The sequence below is a fragment of the Octodon degus genome, unplaced genomic scaffold (genome assembly GCF_000260255.1).
Source record: "Octodon degus isolate 3935 unplaced genomic scaffold, OctDeg1.0 scaffold00230, whole genome shotgun sequence".
Lineage (NCBI taxonomy): Eukaryota > Metazoa > Chordata > Mammalia > Rodentia > Octodontidae > Octodon > Octodon degus.
This window is the reverse complement of record NW_004524806.1, coordinates 1711529-1728382: the sequence shown is the minus strand read 5'-3', so window position 1 is coordinate 1728382 and position 16854 is coordinate 1711529. Positions and strand designations below refer to the sequence as shown.

The window sequence follows — 16854 nt, the reverse complement described above, 5'->3', positions numbered from 1 at the left end:
TTACCAGATTACACATCTCCTGTGGTACTGCCTTACTCCAGGACCACAGTGGAGGATTTCTGCATGAAGATTCACAAAAATCTTATCAAAGAATTTAAATAGTAAGTATCATGAGCCTGTTATGCTTTCTTTTCCTTGTAAGCTACTAATTTTACTGACAGTAATTATTAGAATAGCTTTAAATAAACCAAGTAGCAGGTTCTAAAGTGCTTGCTTAGCTTGAACTCCACATTTTCTTAAAATTATATCTGGTTTGCGCAAGATAAGCTTCAGAATCCTTTTCAGGTTAATTAATGCATCTTTCCCTTAGCAGAGTCAAATATTATTTCTTCCTTCCAGGATTTTACCAGCCTCCACTGGGCACTTAGTCCCTTTCTAAACTTTTAAGCATAGGCTGGGCATGGTTGCCTGCACCTGTAATCTCAGCACTTGAGAGACTGAGGTAGGAGGAGTGCCATGAAGTTCAAGGCTAGTAAGACCATGTCTCAAAAAACGGCCAGGGATTTAGCTCAGCAGTACAGCACCTCTTGGCAAGAGTAAGGTTTTTAGCTTGAAAAACCCACCACCAACAACAAAATACAAACTTTTAATCATGGACACAACTCTCTTTCTCATACCTTTTTTTCTTTTTCCTTTTTTTTTTGGCAGAACTGGGGATTGAACTCAGGCCCTTGCTCTTGCCAGGCAAGTGCTTATTCTACCGAGCCATCTCCCTGGCCCCTTTCTCATACTTTTATCACTTTCTTTTTTCAGGGCTGGGGATTGAACCCAGGGCTTTGTGCATGCTAGGCAAGTGTTCTACTGCTGAGCTACATCCTGATCCCCCTTTCTCATACTTTTATTGATGATGTGGGCTGCAAAAGATTTTGTTTTATTTTGAACTTTTAGACTTAATAGTAAGTACCCTTCATGTTTCCTAATGCTAACAGCTCACATTACCTTAATGCAGTTATGAGAACAAAAGATTAACATCATTAAAATATCAATATAGACCTTACTTGAATTCTACTTTTTTTTCCCCTACCAGTGTCCTTTTTGTGCATGAAGTTCAAGGCCAGCCTAAACTACATAGTAAGACCCTGTCTCAAAAAACATAAGTTTCTCATTAGTTTTCCAGTGTTCTAGTTTCCCAGTAATATTTTCTTGGACTTTCATTGTATTTGATGATTGCCACTTTTGAAATGTAGTTACTGTTTCAAATGTTTCTTACTTTGGATTTGTTTGATACTCTCCTTGTTTTTCTTTTTTTCCCTTATTTTTATGTGGGACTTGTGATTGAACCTAGGGCCCCATGTAAGCTAGGCAAACACTCTACCACTAAGCTATATATCCAGTGTAAATCTTTTTCTGAAACTTTTATGTGCTGATTGTGGCATCTATCTGGGCTTATCCAGAACATTTATTGCTACATTTGCCTAATTCTGATTCTTTATTTTCCTTTTATATTTATTTATTATTTCCATATTTTAGGGAAGGGTCTACAGGGTGTTCAGGATCTCACTATTAGATTGGACTCGTTAGTGATCTCCCTGTTTACAGCCTCCCAAGAGCTGGGATTATAGGTGTACACCACCACGCCCAGCTCAACTGCTGTCTCAGCCTGCCCTTGGGGAGCAGGGCTGGCATAGCAGGCCTGGTTATCAAACCCCTGGCTGAGTTATTTGGCTGACCCTCATGATTGATTTTGATTATTGCCTGCACTAATGCCTTCTCCCAGGACCCCTGGTTTTCACGATCTGGGTGGTAGGTACACCTGTTATCATTGCTTGTAGGCCCTCTCAGCAGCAGGGCTAGGAAATATATATAAGGATACTACCCCTCCCCCATTCCTTGTCTCTCTCAAAAACTGAGTTTATGCTCTTTAGTTTAGTATCATGGTGTTTTAGTCTTTCTCCATTTCTTATTCCCCCCACAAATGAGAGAACCAGCTGTCATTATAAACTATTTTTAAAATTCTCATAAATAATCAAACCTCCTTGTCTATAGATTCTATGTCTGGATTTAAGCAGCTGTGGATTGAAAATACTTGGGAAAATAATTTTGTATGTACAGAACATATACAGACTTCCTTTTTTCATGAGAAAAAGGTGATTGAACCCCTGGCTGAGTTATTTGGCCTTCATGATTGATTTTGATAATTGCCTGCACTAATGCCTTCTCTTCACTAATGCTATTTACATATAGTTTACATTAGATTAGGTATTATACATGATCTAATGTAATTATATGTAGATAGTTGTTATGAAGAATATGTGTACAGGTTATTTGCAAATATTATGCCATGTATATGAAACTTATCTGTAATTTTCTTATGGGGAAAGTGCCAGAATCAGTAGGCCTCAGATATAGCGCAATAAATATGTATTATTAGCTGCATAATTACCTATAATCCTCAAATAATTTATTAATCAGGCTGGCCAGATAGATCAGATTAAAGCACCTTGCTTAGGCAGACACAAGGACAGGGGTTCAATCTGCAGCGTGCTGTGCTGGCCCCACCCCTGGGGTGCACTGAGTGGTGTAGTAGTGTGTGTCTGTAGTCCCAGTGCTTGGGAGGCTGAAAACAGGAGGATCACTACAAGTCTGATCTGTGTAGTAAGACCCTGTAGTAAATACTTAAAAAGTAATAATAATTTAATCATATTTTATACTATTAATAAATAGCTCTTTTAACCTCTACAAAGGTTGAAAACTTCAAGGTTAAGAGCAACAACAACAAAAGCCTCTCCCAAATACTACAGAAAATCAGAACTGCATAGAAATAGAGACATTTTAAAAATTCTTTTTTGTAGGCTAGGTGTAGTGGTCCTGGGTTCAACCTCTAGCATCAAAAGTTAAAAATAAAAATCTCAAGAACACTGTGAGAGTGCCTTTATTAACTTCATATTCTGTTATTCTAACACAATTATATCTACATATGGGTGGGTGATCATTTCTGCTATACTCAAACCATTGACTCTTGGAAATTGAATCTAGATGTCTATGTAATTCCTGCCTTTCATGGTGGTAAAAATGTTCAGAGCCCTACAACTATAAATATACTGGGCAATTAATGCTTGTGGGGGGGAAATAGTTCTTATGGTTTTTTTTTTTGGAAAATAGTTTAGAAAAGAGGCATAATGTATTCGGCCACAGTCTATTTTTTAATTATTTCATATGTAACATTTTAAAGATTTATTTTTTAATTTTTATGTGTGTGTGTGTGTGTGGCCAGCTCAGCCCACCAGGGGGCGGGGCTGGCTGGCATGTGGTGCTGGGGGATTGAACCGCGGTCCCTGTGCTTTGCTAAGCTTGTTCTAAGTAGGTGCTTTAGACCACTGAGCCATCTCACCAGCCCCCCACATGTAACATTTTAAGCTGTGTTAATCACAGAAATATTTTACTCACAGGCCTACTAATTATAACATCCCTTTTCTACTCCTTTTAGTTCTTTATCTAGGTGTATATCATTCTTCAGTTATTTACACAATATGATAAAATTATGGTGTATAAAACTTATTACAGTAAAAGATACATTGCTAGGGGGCCAACCAGATAGCTTAGTAGACTAAAACACCTGCTTAGGCAGAGTGCAGCAGCTGGGGTTCGATCCCGATGTGCAGTGCCAGTCCCCCCACCAGGGTGTGTTAAAATGGCAATTGAGACTGGGCATTTCAGTGCGCTCCTGTAATCCCAGCACTTGGGAGGCTGAAAACAGAATCACTTTGAGACCCTGTAGACCCTGTACTAAATATTTTTTTAAAAAAGACACATTGCTATTAATTCCCTTCAAAATACTCTTCCTGGGGATAAAGCTCACCAGCACAGCACCTACCTGGCAAGCGCAAAGTCCTGAATTTGATTCCTGGTACAAAAAAAAAAATACTCCTCTGTTTTGAGCACATTCATTTCACCATTTTTGCCACTTTGTGAGGCTGTTATGGAAGTTCTGTTTTGTGTCTTTAGACAGTCATGGTTGTTTCATGGTCTTTTGGTGAATAGTCAAAAGTCACATGGGACCAGATCTGGTAAGGTAGATGAGGTCACACTGTAAAAGGCTTTGCTCCCTTCTTTGTGAAGGCTTAGTGCATCACACTGCTGGGGAATATCAAGCTTTTAGCTTATGATCCTTGACCTGGGGACAGACCTGGCTATTTTAAGAACTGGGGTGCAAAAACTGAGAATGTTAGCACCCAAGCTAATAGGTCAGAAGGTGTAGGCTATTCTATCCACTGACTTCTTTTTTCCCCTTCTATACAGCGCTCTGGTCTGGGGCCTCTCTGTGAAACACAATCCTCAGAAAGTGGGTAAGGACCATACATTGGAGGACGAGGATGTCATTCAGATTGTGAAGAAGTGAAACCTTTCCCTTCCCCCATTTGTCAGGCGAACCACAGCCGCTTTCCCCATGACCAAGCACCCTGCTTAATTTCTTCTGTTTTTGGCAGCCGCTGGATCAGGATACGGGGCTGGGGAAAGGAGACGTCCAAACTGGAACTTCATCTTACTTGGTATTACCTTCTGTGTTGAACTGCATAAAAGATCCAGTAGGCCTGTTCTCTATGTGCAGTTTATGTGTCCTTGTCAGATTTGTTTTGGGATGGGCTGAACATTCAGTGAACAGCTATAAAAAGAATACTTTGTAGCTTGGTTTTGAAAGTGAAACGGATAAAAATGTGACATGTAAATGTTGTTTGATGCTTTGTGATGGGAGATCCTTCCAACTGCATGTGGTCTTCAGTCTTTTCAGATGATCTGTTTCACATGGTACTACAGAAAGGAAGGATTTGATGTACTTAATTATTGCCTATAAATCAGGCTTCCGTTCTGGGAGATGGTATAGTATAGCAGTTGAGTAAACATCACTGAATAGGCAGACTGGGGTTTGAATGGGCAGGTTGACTTCTAGTTAGCTTTAGAACTCTGAAGGAATTTTTCAATCCATATAAGCACCTGTTTCTTCATATAACATGGGGATAATCATTGGTGATTGTTACTACCAAGGGAGTTATTTGAAAACTTCTTAGCATAGTAGCTGGCATATAAATACTTCAGGGCATGTTAGCTTCTGTTGTTAGTGGGTCTATTCCTGTATCAGTACCCAATTTAGTACATCATCAGTGCTAGGCTGAATGTTGAACTGAACCTTGGTGCCAGCTGAGCCACTTCCTGTAGCCAAGGCTTTCTGCTTGAACCTCCATGGCAGTCCTGGCTTCAAACCCCATAACCTGGGTGAAGGTAGGAAGAACACTGCAAGTGAGTCATCCATTGTGATCAGAGCAGAAGGTCTACACTTATACATGTGGAGGTGGGGGATTTAAGTTAGGAGGCTGGGATCAGGATTACTTAAGAGGATACTAAGAGCATATTTTTTTGTTTCGTTGGGTTTTTTTCTTTTTTCTTTTTTTGGTGAAGCCGGAGATTGAACTCAGGCCCTTATGCTTGCCAGGCAAGCACTTACTCTACTGAGCTATCTCCCCAGCCTGCATATTAGTTTTTAGAGGCTGGGACGAAGGGAATTTAAGAGAATAGTTGACTATGTGAAGCAAGTTTGCAGTAATCTTGGTGTGGTAGTTTAGTGAGAATATGGGTAGAGGGTAGGTATGGGCATATACCCATGGAGGAAGAATCTAAATTTGGTAACTGATGGACTAACGTGCTTTCTGAAGTTAAAAGATTCAGTATAGACTATAAGGATGGTGGAGTAGTCCCTGAGAAGATCAGAAAAGTGACAGGGTCTCCCTGTGTAGCCCTGGCTGGCCTGAACTCAGCAATCTTTCTGCCTCAGCCTCCTAAATACTGGGTTTACAGGTATGTACTATACCACCCAGTGAGAACACAATTATTCAAGCAGATTTCACCCTGTAAGTTATCTTTATTCCTGATTATATTTGTGCTCATCGTTCACAAAGGATCAGTCAGCTCAGCTTTTCTCAATAGAACTGGTTTACCACTTAGCATTCTCTAGGCTGCCCACTAGGTAACTCTGGCTGGCCTAGATCCACCTGCCTCAACCTCCCAAGTGCTGGGATTACAGGCATGCACCACACCTAGCTTGCCCTTCATCTTTGAATTAAAAGATGGCCTCATTATTCCATCCTCTAGCATGGAGTCAAAGTAGTTTTTACAGTCCTAAGTGTACCTATGTCTTTAGGACTCAAGTAAATTAGCTCAAGCATGAGAAATACTGGGTCAAGTCTGAAGAACTGAAACAACTTTCCCTGGTCAGGTCAGGAAAGGGAGTTGACCCTATAGTATTCTGTAGAATCCTTTTCTTTCAGTGCTGTGCAGATATGAGGTAAGTTAATAAAACAATTCAGAGTTGAAAAGATGAGGTACATTGTGTAAAGACTTAACACAAGCAGGGTCTTAAACGTTCTAGGGCTGGCCAGATAGCAGACTAAAGCGGCTAGGGTTCAATGCCCTGTGTGCCATGCTGGCCCCGCCCCTCGGGTGTGCTGAGAGGGAGATTGAGACTTGAGACTGGGCCTGGTGGCATGTGTCTGTAATCCCAGCATTTGGGAGGCTGAAAACAGTTGAATCACTCACTGGTCCTATCTGTATAGTGAGACCCTGTACTAAATACATTTTACAAAAATGTTCTAATGAGTCAGAGCTGAGCTGAATAGGATGGCTCTATAAGTGTGCTTTGTTTTGCAGAAACTAGCAAACTTTTTATTCAGTGAGTGTTAAAAATCGAATACTGTATGTACTGATGCTGCAATTAGCCACAGGTTACTTACAGTTCGCTTGGCCTCAACTTCCATAGTGGGGTCCTAAAAGTTAGTGAAAGGACAAAGCTTCTTCATCCTATATCAGGATAAAAAGCTAAGTTGTATGAGTTTTAAAGAAAAATTGGAACCTCCTGAGCCTCTTCATTCAGCTCTTAGCAATAAGGATTCAGAGGAAAGAAACAATGCCATTCACTTCATTCACACATTTAGCATTTGCAGCTTTAATCAACCAGAAGAAAAAAAGTCCCAAATGTACAATTGAAAAAAAAAATCCAAACTGTTGACACAGGCTTAACTAATACCAGCTACTTTTATGTACAGCTGTATAAGTTCAAAAAATCTATCCTATATGTATGTACAAAAGTTGTTTATACATAGTTCTGTACATAAGGGTCTATACATTTCCTCAGAACCCTTAGGTGCCACCTTTTGGTAAAGACACCAACACTTCATTCACATATCTTACAAAAAGAAAACTTTCCAAGATTGACAAAACTCTGCATTCTGTACTCAGGCCACGTAGGCTCCACTCTTGGATAAGATCCTTTTGTCACAATGCAGACCATGCCAGGTGCACGTTTCCCCTTAAGAGCTTTCCCCAGAATGCTCCAAAGTAGCCTGTAAACCAACCCAAGATGAGGCAGCAGAATGCTGACCAGGGTTTCACCACAGGTCCAGGCATGGATGAGCCTGGCTGCCCTGCTCACTGTCGGTATTCCAATTCATCTACACTGATGACTTTGGCAGGCATGGAGGGGAGAGGCTGCTGCAGCACATCTGAGCCAAACCACTTGGCAAGGCCCACAGGAGAGCTGCTCCTTTGGCTGGGGCGATGCTCCAGCTGAGAGTGCATGTGGGGCAGGCCTGGGCGACTGGGCACATTCTGAGGAGTCGTCTGAACGCTGACAGCTGCCGCTTGGGACCCAGAGCCTGGAGGATGCAGAACTATGGAGATAAGAAGGGTTATCATTCAGGGTGTGAGGTGGGGGAGGTAGTACTTCGTTAGGCTTTGCTTCCAAATGATGCATGATGGTCTCCAAAAAATATTAGAGGATTACTGGGCTTTAAAAAACTCCTTTCTAAAATGTCAGTACTGAAGATCCATCCTGGGTGATAGCCCAACATGATTATTTCTCATGGCAAGCAATCCTTCACAGAAGCACATGAACTGATGAATGGCCATGTAGCCTATGCAGGTCCTACACCAAACCTACTCTACCTCACCTCTAGTTAGCTTTAGAACTCTGAACGAATTTTTCAATCCATATAAGCATCTGTTTCTTCATATAACATGGGGATATTAAGAGGTAAAAGATGAAGTCACAGCACAATGGGCTTCTGCTATCTATAGAAACAATAATCCTAAATCCTACAGAGGTCAGTTTACTTCATTTATTTTCTAATTACTCCCTTATCCCAGTCTTGCAAAGACTAGTCAAGAAATGAAGCGAGTCAATTCATCTCTCACTGGAAACTGGTCCTAAAGCCTCAAGCCAATCCAGTCCACCCCAAACTCACCTACTCGTGAACCTACCTGAGCGCTGTAGCTGCTGTTGCATCATTGCCAGATGCAGAGGTGTCCCGGGACGAGGGTTTAGGAGAGGATGACTAGCAGCAGGTAAAGGGTAAAAGGGCTGACCCAGAATTGGGCCTGATATTCCCTGTAAATGAGTCAGGTCCATCCCAGGAGGAAGTACACCTGTTGGGCACACAGGGATAGAAATGCTGAGTAGCTGGTGGTGGGGGGAGTGGTACATAGCTGCAATCCCAATATGTGGGCAGCTGAGGCAGGAAGACTGCCATGAGTTTGGCAGGTGGCTATATGAGTTCAAAGCCAGGCGAATTACATGCCAAGACCCTCTCAAAAACCAAAACAAAAAATCTAACATTCTGTAGAGATGAAAACCTCCCATAGGCTGGCACTTGATCAGTGCCAGCAAATGTCATGCCAGGTGAGAAACTCACCTGCTTGGAGCAAACTTGGAAGATGCTGTGGATGTACTCCCTGGGCCAGCATTCTCTGGACCAACCCTGGGTGAAGTTGGTGAGCAGGCCGAACAATAGGTACATGGGGGACAAGAGGAACCTGGTGGACAGGGCGAAGAAAAGGTGTTCCTGGAACCGGGGATGCCAAGGTGGGAGTTTTCCTTCCAGTTGCTTTAGGTCGGTAATCTTGTTCTTTGGTGTAACGGTTGGTCTGGGATAGTGGGGTGGAACACGAAGATCGCTGTAATGTTGGAAGTTTGGAATTTGTTGCAGAAGAGTCTCGCTCAGCACTGGATATGGAGTTAGAAGATAGGTTCTCTGTAAGGATCCAAGGAGAACATATTTTGGTGTTGACAAATTTTTCAAATACTGTGACTTTTGAATGGCTCAATAAATGTCTTTATTTTCCTCTTCCTGGACAGTGAACTCAGGGAGGAATGAGCTACATCCCTATCCTTTAAAATGTTAAGTTCTGAGACAAGGCCTCAAGTTGTCCAGACTGGCCTTGAACCTCAGTCCACCTGCCTGGGCCCCACACAGTGGAGATTACAGGGCTACACCAACACCCAGGTTCTCATTTCTTAAAATGGCCATAATTCTTACTTGATCTCAACAAGTACAGATAACTTCATGGTCGGGACTGTTATTTGCCTTATAAAAAAGTCCACAATATTTTGAACTGTAAGTAGAGGTCACAACAGTAGAGACTGAGCTGGTACTAGACCGGAAGTTTACCAACTCTTTGCTGAAATAGAGGGCTTTTTTAATCTTTTCTTTTTTGAACAGTAGTGTCATCAAACCCAGGATCTCACAAGCTAGCAAGCACTCTTCCACTGAGCTCCAACCCCAGCTCACAAAGAATTTTAATATTTAACAAGAGGCTCTAAAATTACAAATGATGGGCCGGGGAGATGGCTCAGTGGAATTAAACACTTGCCTGGCAAGTGCAAGGGCCTGAGGTCAATCCCCAGGTCCACCAAAAAAATAAAAATAAGTAAAATTATAAATGATACATCTCTTAAAAAGCCCACATCTCTCTTTTTATATTCCTTCTCACACAAGAATAGCTACCAAGAAATGCCTGACATAGCAAGCTTTTTGGTCTCACTAGCTGGGTATTGTACTTTACCCAAAAGGCTGGGCCATGGACCTACATGGGGTCTAACTCTATCCATCAGCAGTAGCTGCTTGGGATTAACAAGCTTGTTAGCTTAAGGAAAAATTCAAGCAAGTGTAAATTATGTCAGTCTATATCTGGAAATTTAAGTAGCAATTACAGTCTACTCAAAGAATCTGAACTACCTTATTGAAGCCAAGAGGATTTCCATTTTATTTCCTTTCCCACCAAGTCTCAAACAGAAGTAAGGCCTTTGAGACAATTTTACACCCATTTAAACTCTAACTTAATTAAAGACTGTGTCGTCATGTTCTTCATAATCTTCACTGCAACTCACAAGTCTCATACATTTTCTATGTACTTCTGAAAGGCTCTTGTATATATTTGGTACACGTTTTATTAGACACCTAACTCTCCACACACTAGAGAGAAACTTTCAGATGTAAAACTATGTCAAAGCCAGGTATGATGACACATGCCTATAATTCCAGCACTGGGAAGGCTGAGGCAGAAAGATGATGAGGTCAAGACCAGCCTAGGAAGCCAGCCTAAACTACATAGCAAAACCATGTCTCAAACACACAAGTCAAATACCAATTATTCATCTTTGAAGATGATTAAGAATGTAAAGCTTGGAGCTGGTGAGATGGCTCAGTGGTCTAAAGCACTTATTTAGAACAAGCTTAGCAAAGCACAGGAATGCGGTTCAATCCCCCAGCACCACATGCCAGCCAGCCCCGCCCCCTGGTGGGCTGAGCTGGCCACACACACACACACACACACAAATAAAAAAAGAGGGGCTGGTGAGATGGCTCAGCGGTCTAAAGCACCTACTTAGAACAAACTTAGCAAAGCACAGGGACTGCGGTTCAATCCCCCAGCACCACATGCCAGCCAGCCCCGCCCCCTGGTGGGCTGAGCTGGTCTCTCACACACACACACAAATAAATAAATCAATAAATAATTTAAAAAAAAAGAGTCACCTTTATAAAAAAAATAAATAAAAAATAAAAAAAGAAAAGATTTATTTATTAAAAAAAAAAAAAAAGAATGTAAAGCTAGGCTGGGGAGATAGCTCAGCAGTCCAAGCACCTGGGTGGCAAGCCCAAGGACTGGGGTTCAATCCCTAGTACTGCATGCCGTGCCAAGCTGGCCCCAGAACCCCAGCCATGCTGACCTGAGACCTGGGTGTGGTAGCACACACCTGTAATCCCAGCACTGGGGAAGCTGAAACAGGAGGAACACTAGAGTCTGAGCTGCGTAGCAAGACCCTGTACCAAATAAATATTTTAAAAAATGTTAAACTAACACTTATGTCACTCTTAGGTACACCAGAATTTCAAACAACTAAGTAAATGTGACAGAAAACTGATCCAGAGCAGTGAGAGAGTGGGCGCACAGCACCAGAGAAAATCAGGTCAGGCTGGTCATACTCAAGGGCAGTTCTCTCTAGTACATGTATCTTTTCTTTTTTTTAATCATACCAGGGATCAAACTCAGAACCTTGTGCTTGCCAGGCAAGCACCTACTCAACTGAGCTATCTCCCCAGCCCAAGTATATATATTCTTGAGCAGTACAGTCTCAATAGCTCTATGTTACCTTCACTGGCCTTTGGAGTATCTTCTTTACTGTCACCAGTAACTGCTTTTCCAGATGCTGGGTCCTCTTTGCTTTTTTCTTTGCTCTCATACATCTTTCGGATTACTGAGGTAGGGGTGAAGGAAGGAGAAAGCTGCAGAGGAAAAATATCCAGCATCAATCAGCTCTCTATGCCTTAATTTCAAGCTAAATTGGCCATACTACTCAATAAGGTGAAAAATTTCTACATGGCCTATAGGGCGGCAAAGGCCAACTCCGAAGATTTTATCTGTAGCTACTGAAGGAAAAGAAATACATGAGACAAACAGGCAGTGTTCCAAGAGCTTCATCCCTTTCTTATAACTATGATCATAAGGATCTGTCTCTGTTTCAGAGTTTTCTAGCCCAGGATTAGTCTGGGAAGAGCATGGCCAGACAACTTCAAAACCTAAAGACCCCAGGTTCCTAATGTTTCTCTTCCTAACTTGACTACCAGAAAATACACAATTATTTACTAGCTTCTTCAGGCATTAAGATTCATCACTTAGGACCACTTATTTTCCATCAATTTTCTATTTCTACTTGTATGATTTTATTAAGTGCCCTTTCTAATTGAACTATTCCAAACCATTGGTGGCAGAAGATGGCATACTAGGGAGCAGAAAGCTCTTTCTTTCTATATCTTGCCTTCAAGATGTTTGGTACAAAGATCCACATGGAGACTTAAACCACATAGTAGTAGTTTCTTCCCCTTGTCTATCAGGTGTTTGTTTTTATTTTGTGTGTGTTGATACTGGGGATTGAACCCAGGGCCTTCACTGAGTTGCATCCCCAGCATTTTATTATTTTTTTATTTATTTTAAATTGTATTTATTTGTGTGTGTGTTGTGTGGCCAACTCAGCCCACCAGGGGCAAGGCTGGCTGGCATGTGGTGCTGGGAGATTGAACCGCGGTCCCTGTGCTTTGCTAAGCTTGTTCTAAGGTGCTTTAGACCACTGAGCCATCTCACCAGCCCCAAATTACATTTATTGAACAGGCACAATTTTAGCCTCTCACAGGGCTGGGATTACAGGTATGTACTACCAAACATGGCCTTTCTATCAGCTCTAAGCTATAAGGGAATAAAACATTTAAAAATTAATGCCAGTTAATTGTAAAACTAGCCTTGTCACAAAAAAAGCAGCAAACTCTGTCCAGCTTGAGTTTGTACGACAGAGACTCCCCAGCAAGCTCACTAGATTCCCCATGATCTTGTCATCCCTGTGTGCCTGACTTCCTGTCTCACTGATGTCCTCTCACCTCCACACACCAGTGATTCATTTGTTTGAACACTTATCTGTGTGCCCTGGCCCATGCTCATCCATCTTCTGGAATATAGTTTTCCCCAGGTTAGGGACCTCACTGAGTTAGACTGTAGCTATCAGAGGAAGACCTGATTAACAGGCAGGTATGAAAGATTATTAGATTAGGATTTGTGTAGAAGGCCCTCAAAGAAAGGGTACACAGTGTATAACATAGGCCTAATCAGAGACATCTTAAAAGTCATACATAGTCACTAAGGGTCACTGACCATGCTTGTGATGGAGGCACCAGGAGCTGGGGAAGAGGAATTCCCTCGGTGCACAGGTGCTGGTGACTTGGTGACTCGCTGTGGCCTGTGAACAAAGCAGTTATCAGTGTGCGCCACAAACCACTTAAACACCAAGACTAGACCAGGAATTTAACATTCCTTCCCCTTAACCAATTTATCAAGCATTTAATTTTTGTATATCACATGCAAAAACAATTCTGAAGAAAGACAAAAGCCCTAAGGAGCTGCCTGGCAAGCACAAAGTCCCGAGTTCGATCCCAAGTACTCCCCCCACCCCCCCACAAAAGTCCTAAAGAAGCACAGCCCTACTTTTGTAATATCTGTCTAGTGGAGTCCATAACCTAGGGTAAATCACAACATGTAGGCTTTAGACATCAACAAGGAACAGTGAAAAAATGCAGCAGAAGGAATAACAGGAAACTCCAAGTAGCTGGTGAAAAGGTAAAGTAGAAAATAGTGGTTCAGGTAGAAAGAACCAGGTGCATGGATTTGGGAAGGTCACATAAAAGGTGTCTAGGTGTACAGTTTACTTGTAGCTTTATACCATGAGGTAACTAAGAAGATCTTCATTCTGTGGGCTGACTGGGCTCCAGAGGATAGAAAGCAATAATACCACCAGCACAGTGCCTGGCAAAGTGATGTTCTGTGAACCAGTGATTCAAATAAAATGAAGAATCAAGAGTTTCAAGTACTTCAGGACCCAGTTACATGTAGCCTGTCCCACCACTTCCAGTCTATACCTTAGACTATTCTCAGGCCTCCCATTTAAAGGACAAAGAAGAGACTTTCCTTTGTTCCCAGCCATTCTGTTCATACTCTTAGCTTTGAAGAATAACAGCTGGTGTTCAGACATAGCAGGTTAAAGAAAATTACATGAGCTTTGCTGCATTTCAACCATGTCAAACCTTGTAGTTTGCAAGGTCAAAAGCCCAAAAGTAGTTACTGATTCTGAAAGTTCTCTGAACTAGAAGCAGATAGAAGCCTAAATCCATGGCTTCCTTCAAATCAATACTGTTACTGTCACAGTGAGTCAGTATGACATGATAGTGTGGGCAGGTAGAGCATCAAGGGATGAAGGTAGGAAACTCCCTATCATTTATTCCTCTTGGTGAACAGCTGAGTGTCTACTATGTGTAGATACTGGTCCAGATGCTGAGAGTACAACATGAACATGGCAGACAAAAAACTTCTGGCTTCATGCAGGGCACGTTCTTACACAAAAAACAAACATCAGGGAGACCGAGGGCTAGGTGCAGCTCAGTGGTAAAGTGCTTCCTTAGTCTGTGCGAGGTTCTCGGTTTGTACAACTTCCCCCAAAAAAGGTAGGAGCTGGAGAAGACTATGTATGTAGGGTGTTCAGGGGGGCTTACAACAGTGGAGAAAAACCTATGGCATACATGCCACAGCAAGTTGTTTGTATTATGTAAAGTTCACTGGACTAGAGGCTGACATTGGCTGTATTGTCACTAGTTGGGTCTACTCACTGGTTTTGAGTAATTCATATTTGAAACATCCTAGTTTGCATGTAAAGTACAGATTTTGAGGTTCTGTATTTAGCCTGAGACCTACTACAGCTAATATGCACTCACACCAGGGTACCTCCTGGTTATGTCATCTGAAGCAAGACACTGATTGTCTGATAACTAAAACTCACATTAAAACGTAAATCCTCCTCCCTTACACACTCTAGAGACTGGACCCAGAGCTTTCAGCATGATGGCAAGGCATGTACTCTACTATTGACTACACACCCCAACCCTTTATTATCTTTTAAGACAAAATCTTCCTAATTGCCTAGGGTAGCCACAAACTTGCCACTCTTCTGCTTGAGGCATGCAACTGAATTATACGCGTGCACCATCACAGCCACACTTTTTTTTTGTACCTGGAATTGAACTCAGGACCTTATGCTTGCCAGGCAGGCAGATGCTCGTGCTACTAAGTTTATATCCCTGGCCCCACTCTTAAATACTTAGCTGACTATTCTATAGTCAAGACTAAATAGTAATGTTCAGGGATGCACATCTAAAATTAAGGGAGTAAGGGCCAGTCCAAAATCTCAGTAGATTAAAGTGCCTGCTTAAGCAAATGCAGGGATCAGGGTTCAATCCCCAGTGTACTGTGCTGGCCCTGCCCCAGACAACATGTGAGACTGGCTGGGGTGGCCCTCAGTTGTAATTCCAGCACCTGGGAGGCTGAAAACAGGAGGATCACTATGAGTCCAAACTGTGTAGTGAGAGCCTGTAGAGCTGGTACTAAATATATAAAAAATTTAAAAAATAAAATTAAGGGAGTAATTATCTTCCGAATAGTCACTTCTGAGGAAGAAAAGAGGTACAACTGGCAAAGGGTCCATGGAGGGCTTTCAGGGGATTTAAAGGATTGGTGTTATCATCAGCTACACAATTGTATTTTTTTTTGCAGAACCGGGGATTGAACTCAGGTCCTTGCGCTTGCTAGAGAAATGCTTATTCCACTGAGCCACCTCCCCAGCCACTACACCAATTGTTTTATGAAATTTTTTGTTTTGTTTAGCAATAAAAAAGATTAATACTTCATTCCCATTTCTCCCAAATGTTCACCAATGTTCCACCTAGCAAAGAGGTAAGTGAAGTAATGACTTACAGCTCTAATCAAACAACAACAAAAACCCCTCAGCTCTAATAAGAAAACCCTTGATGCAGCAATTATATATCCAGGGAGAGTTAAATAACACAAGCAATGTGTACGGGAAAAGAGGTTGGGTGGTTTAAGAGTTGGGGATACAGCACAAGCACCTGCCTGGCAAGTGCAAGGTCCCAAGCTTGATTCCCAGTACAAAAAAAAATTAGTTGTTCTGCTTTTTATCATCTTAGAAGTATGACTACAGATAAGAAGCTATGTTGACTTCATATATAGAAATAAATCCTACATAGCCAAAAGAGCACACCTGTAATCCCAGCATTCTGGGAGGCTGAAGCAGGAAGATCCCAAGTTCAGGACCAACCTGGGCAATTTAGTAAGACCCTGTCTCCAAAATAAAAAAATGGGGTGGGGAATACAGCTCAGTGCAAAGGCCCTGGGTTTAATCCCCAGTAACACAAAAAAGAAAAAAAAAAGGTGAGGGAAAACTTTTCACTAGTAGAAACATCACACAATTTTAAAGTATATTTACTCAACAAAATTATAAAAGAATTAGGTAGGCAATACCCTTTTTTTGACTAATTAGCAAATTTAAACCAAAAAAACTTTATAAAACAAGAATTAAATGAAATCATATTGGGAAAAAGAAAACAAAAACAAAAAAAACAATGTCTAGCTGGGTGTGGCCTGTAATCCCAGCACTGGGAAGGCTGAGGCATCAGGATCACTGAGTTCGAGGCCAGCATGAACCACACAGTGAAATCCTGTCACAAAAAGGAAAAACAACAATAACAAAAGCCAAGTCCCTGCAACAGAATTGAGTATTATTTCCTTTATTGATAACATTCGATTCTTACCTTGTGTTGTACAACATAACAGCATATGCAACAGAATTACACTGTAGATAGTTTACTAATCTTAAGAAAATTATTTGCAAATTAGTACCCAAATTTGCATGGGTAATATCATTAATTTACCTGTTTCTGAATCCATCTCTGGTTCTGTCCACCTGTGGTTTGCCAAAACCAGGCTGGTAGAAATTTGCTGCCTGTACTGCAAGGTCATGTGGCAGGGCCAGGCCCTCCAAAGCTGCCTGCTGCAACTCTAGCTGGCTCATCTGTTGAATAGAAGAGGCAAGCAGGTTCAGTGGAAGAATAAAGATAGGCAATGCACTTTCTAAAAGATCTTTCATGGGTACATTTATTTTTATTTATTTATTTATTTATTTTTATAATTTTATTTTGA

At 41.6% G+C, this 16854-nt stretch overlaps 1 protein-coding gene across 1 annotated transcript in view; it reads right to left on the bottom strand.

Moving 5' to 3' along the window:
- Window positions 1-6909: 6909 nt before the first annotated feature.
- Eif4enif1 (eukaryotic translation initiation factor 4E nuclear import factor 1) overlaps window positions 6910-16854 on the bottom strand; it is a 66677-nt gene continuing 56732 nt past the window's right edge. The window contains exons 14-19 of the mRNA XM_023705861.1: window positions 16587-16726; window positions 12967-13051; window positions 11417-11549; window positions 8679-9017; window positions 8248-8412; window positions 6910-7658 (exon numbers count right to left, since the gene is read on the bottom strand). Of these exons, the coding sequence (XP_023561629.1) occupies window positions 7417-7658; window positions 8248-8412; window positions 8679-9017; window positions 11417-11549; window positions 12967-13051; window positions 16587-16726 (1104 nt within the window). The 3' untranslated portion in view covers window positions 6910-7416. The remainder of the gene's footprint in view (window positions 7659-8247; window positions 8413-8678; window positions 9018-11416; window positions 11550-12966; window positions 13052-16586; window positions 16727-16854) is intronic.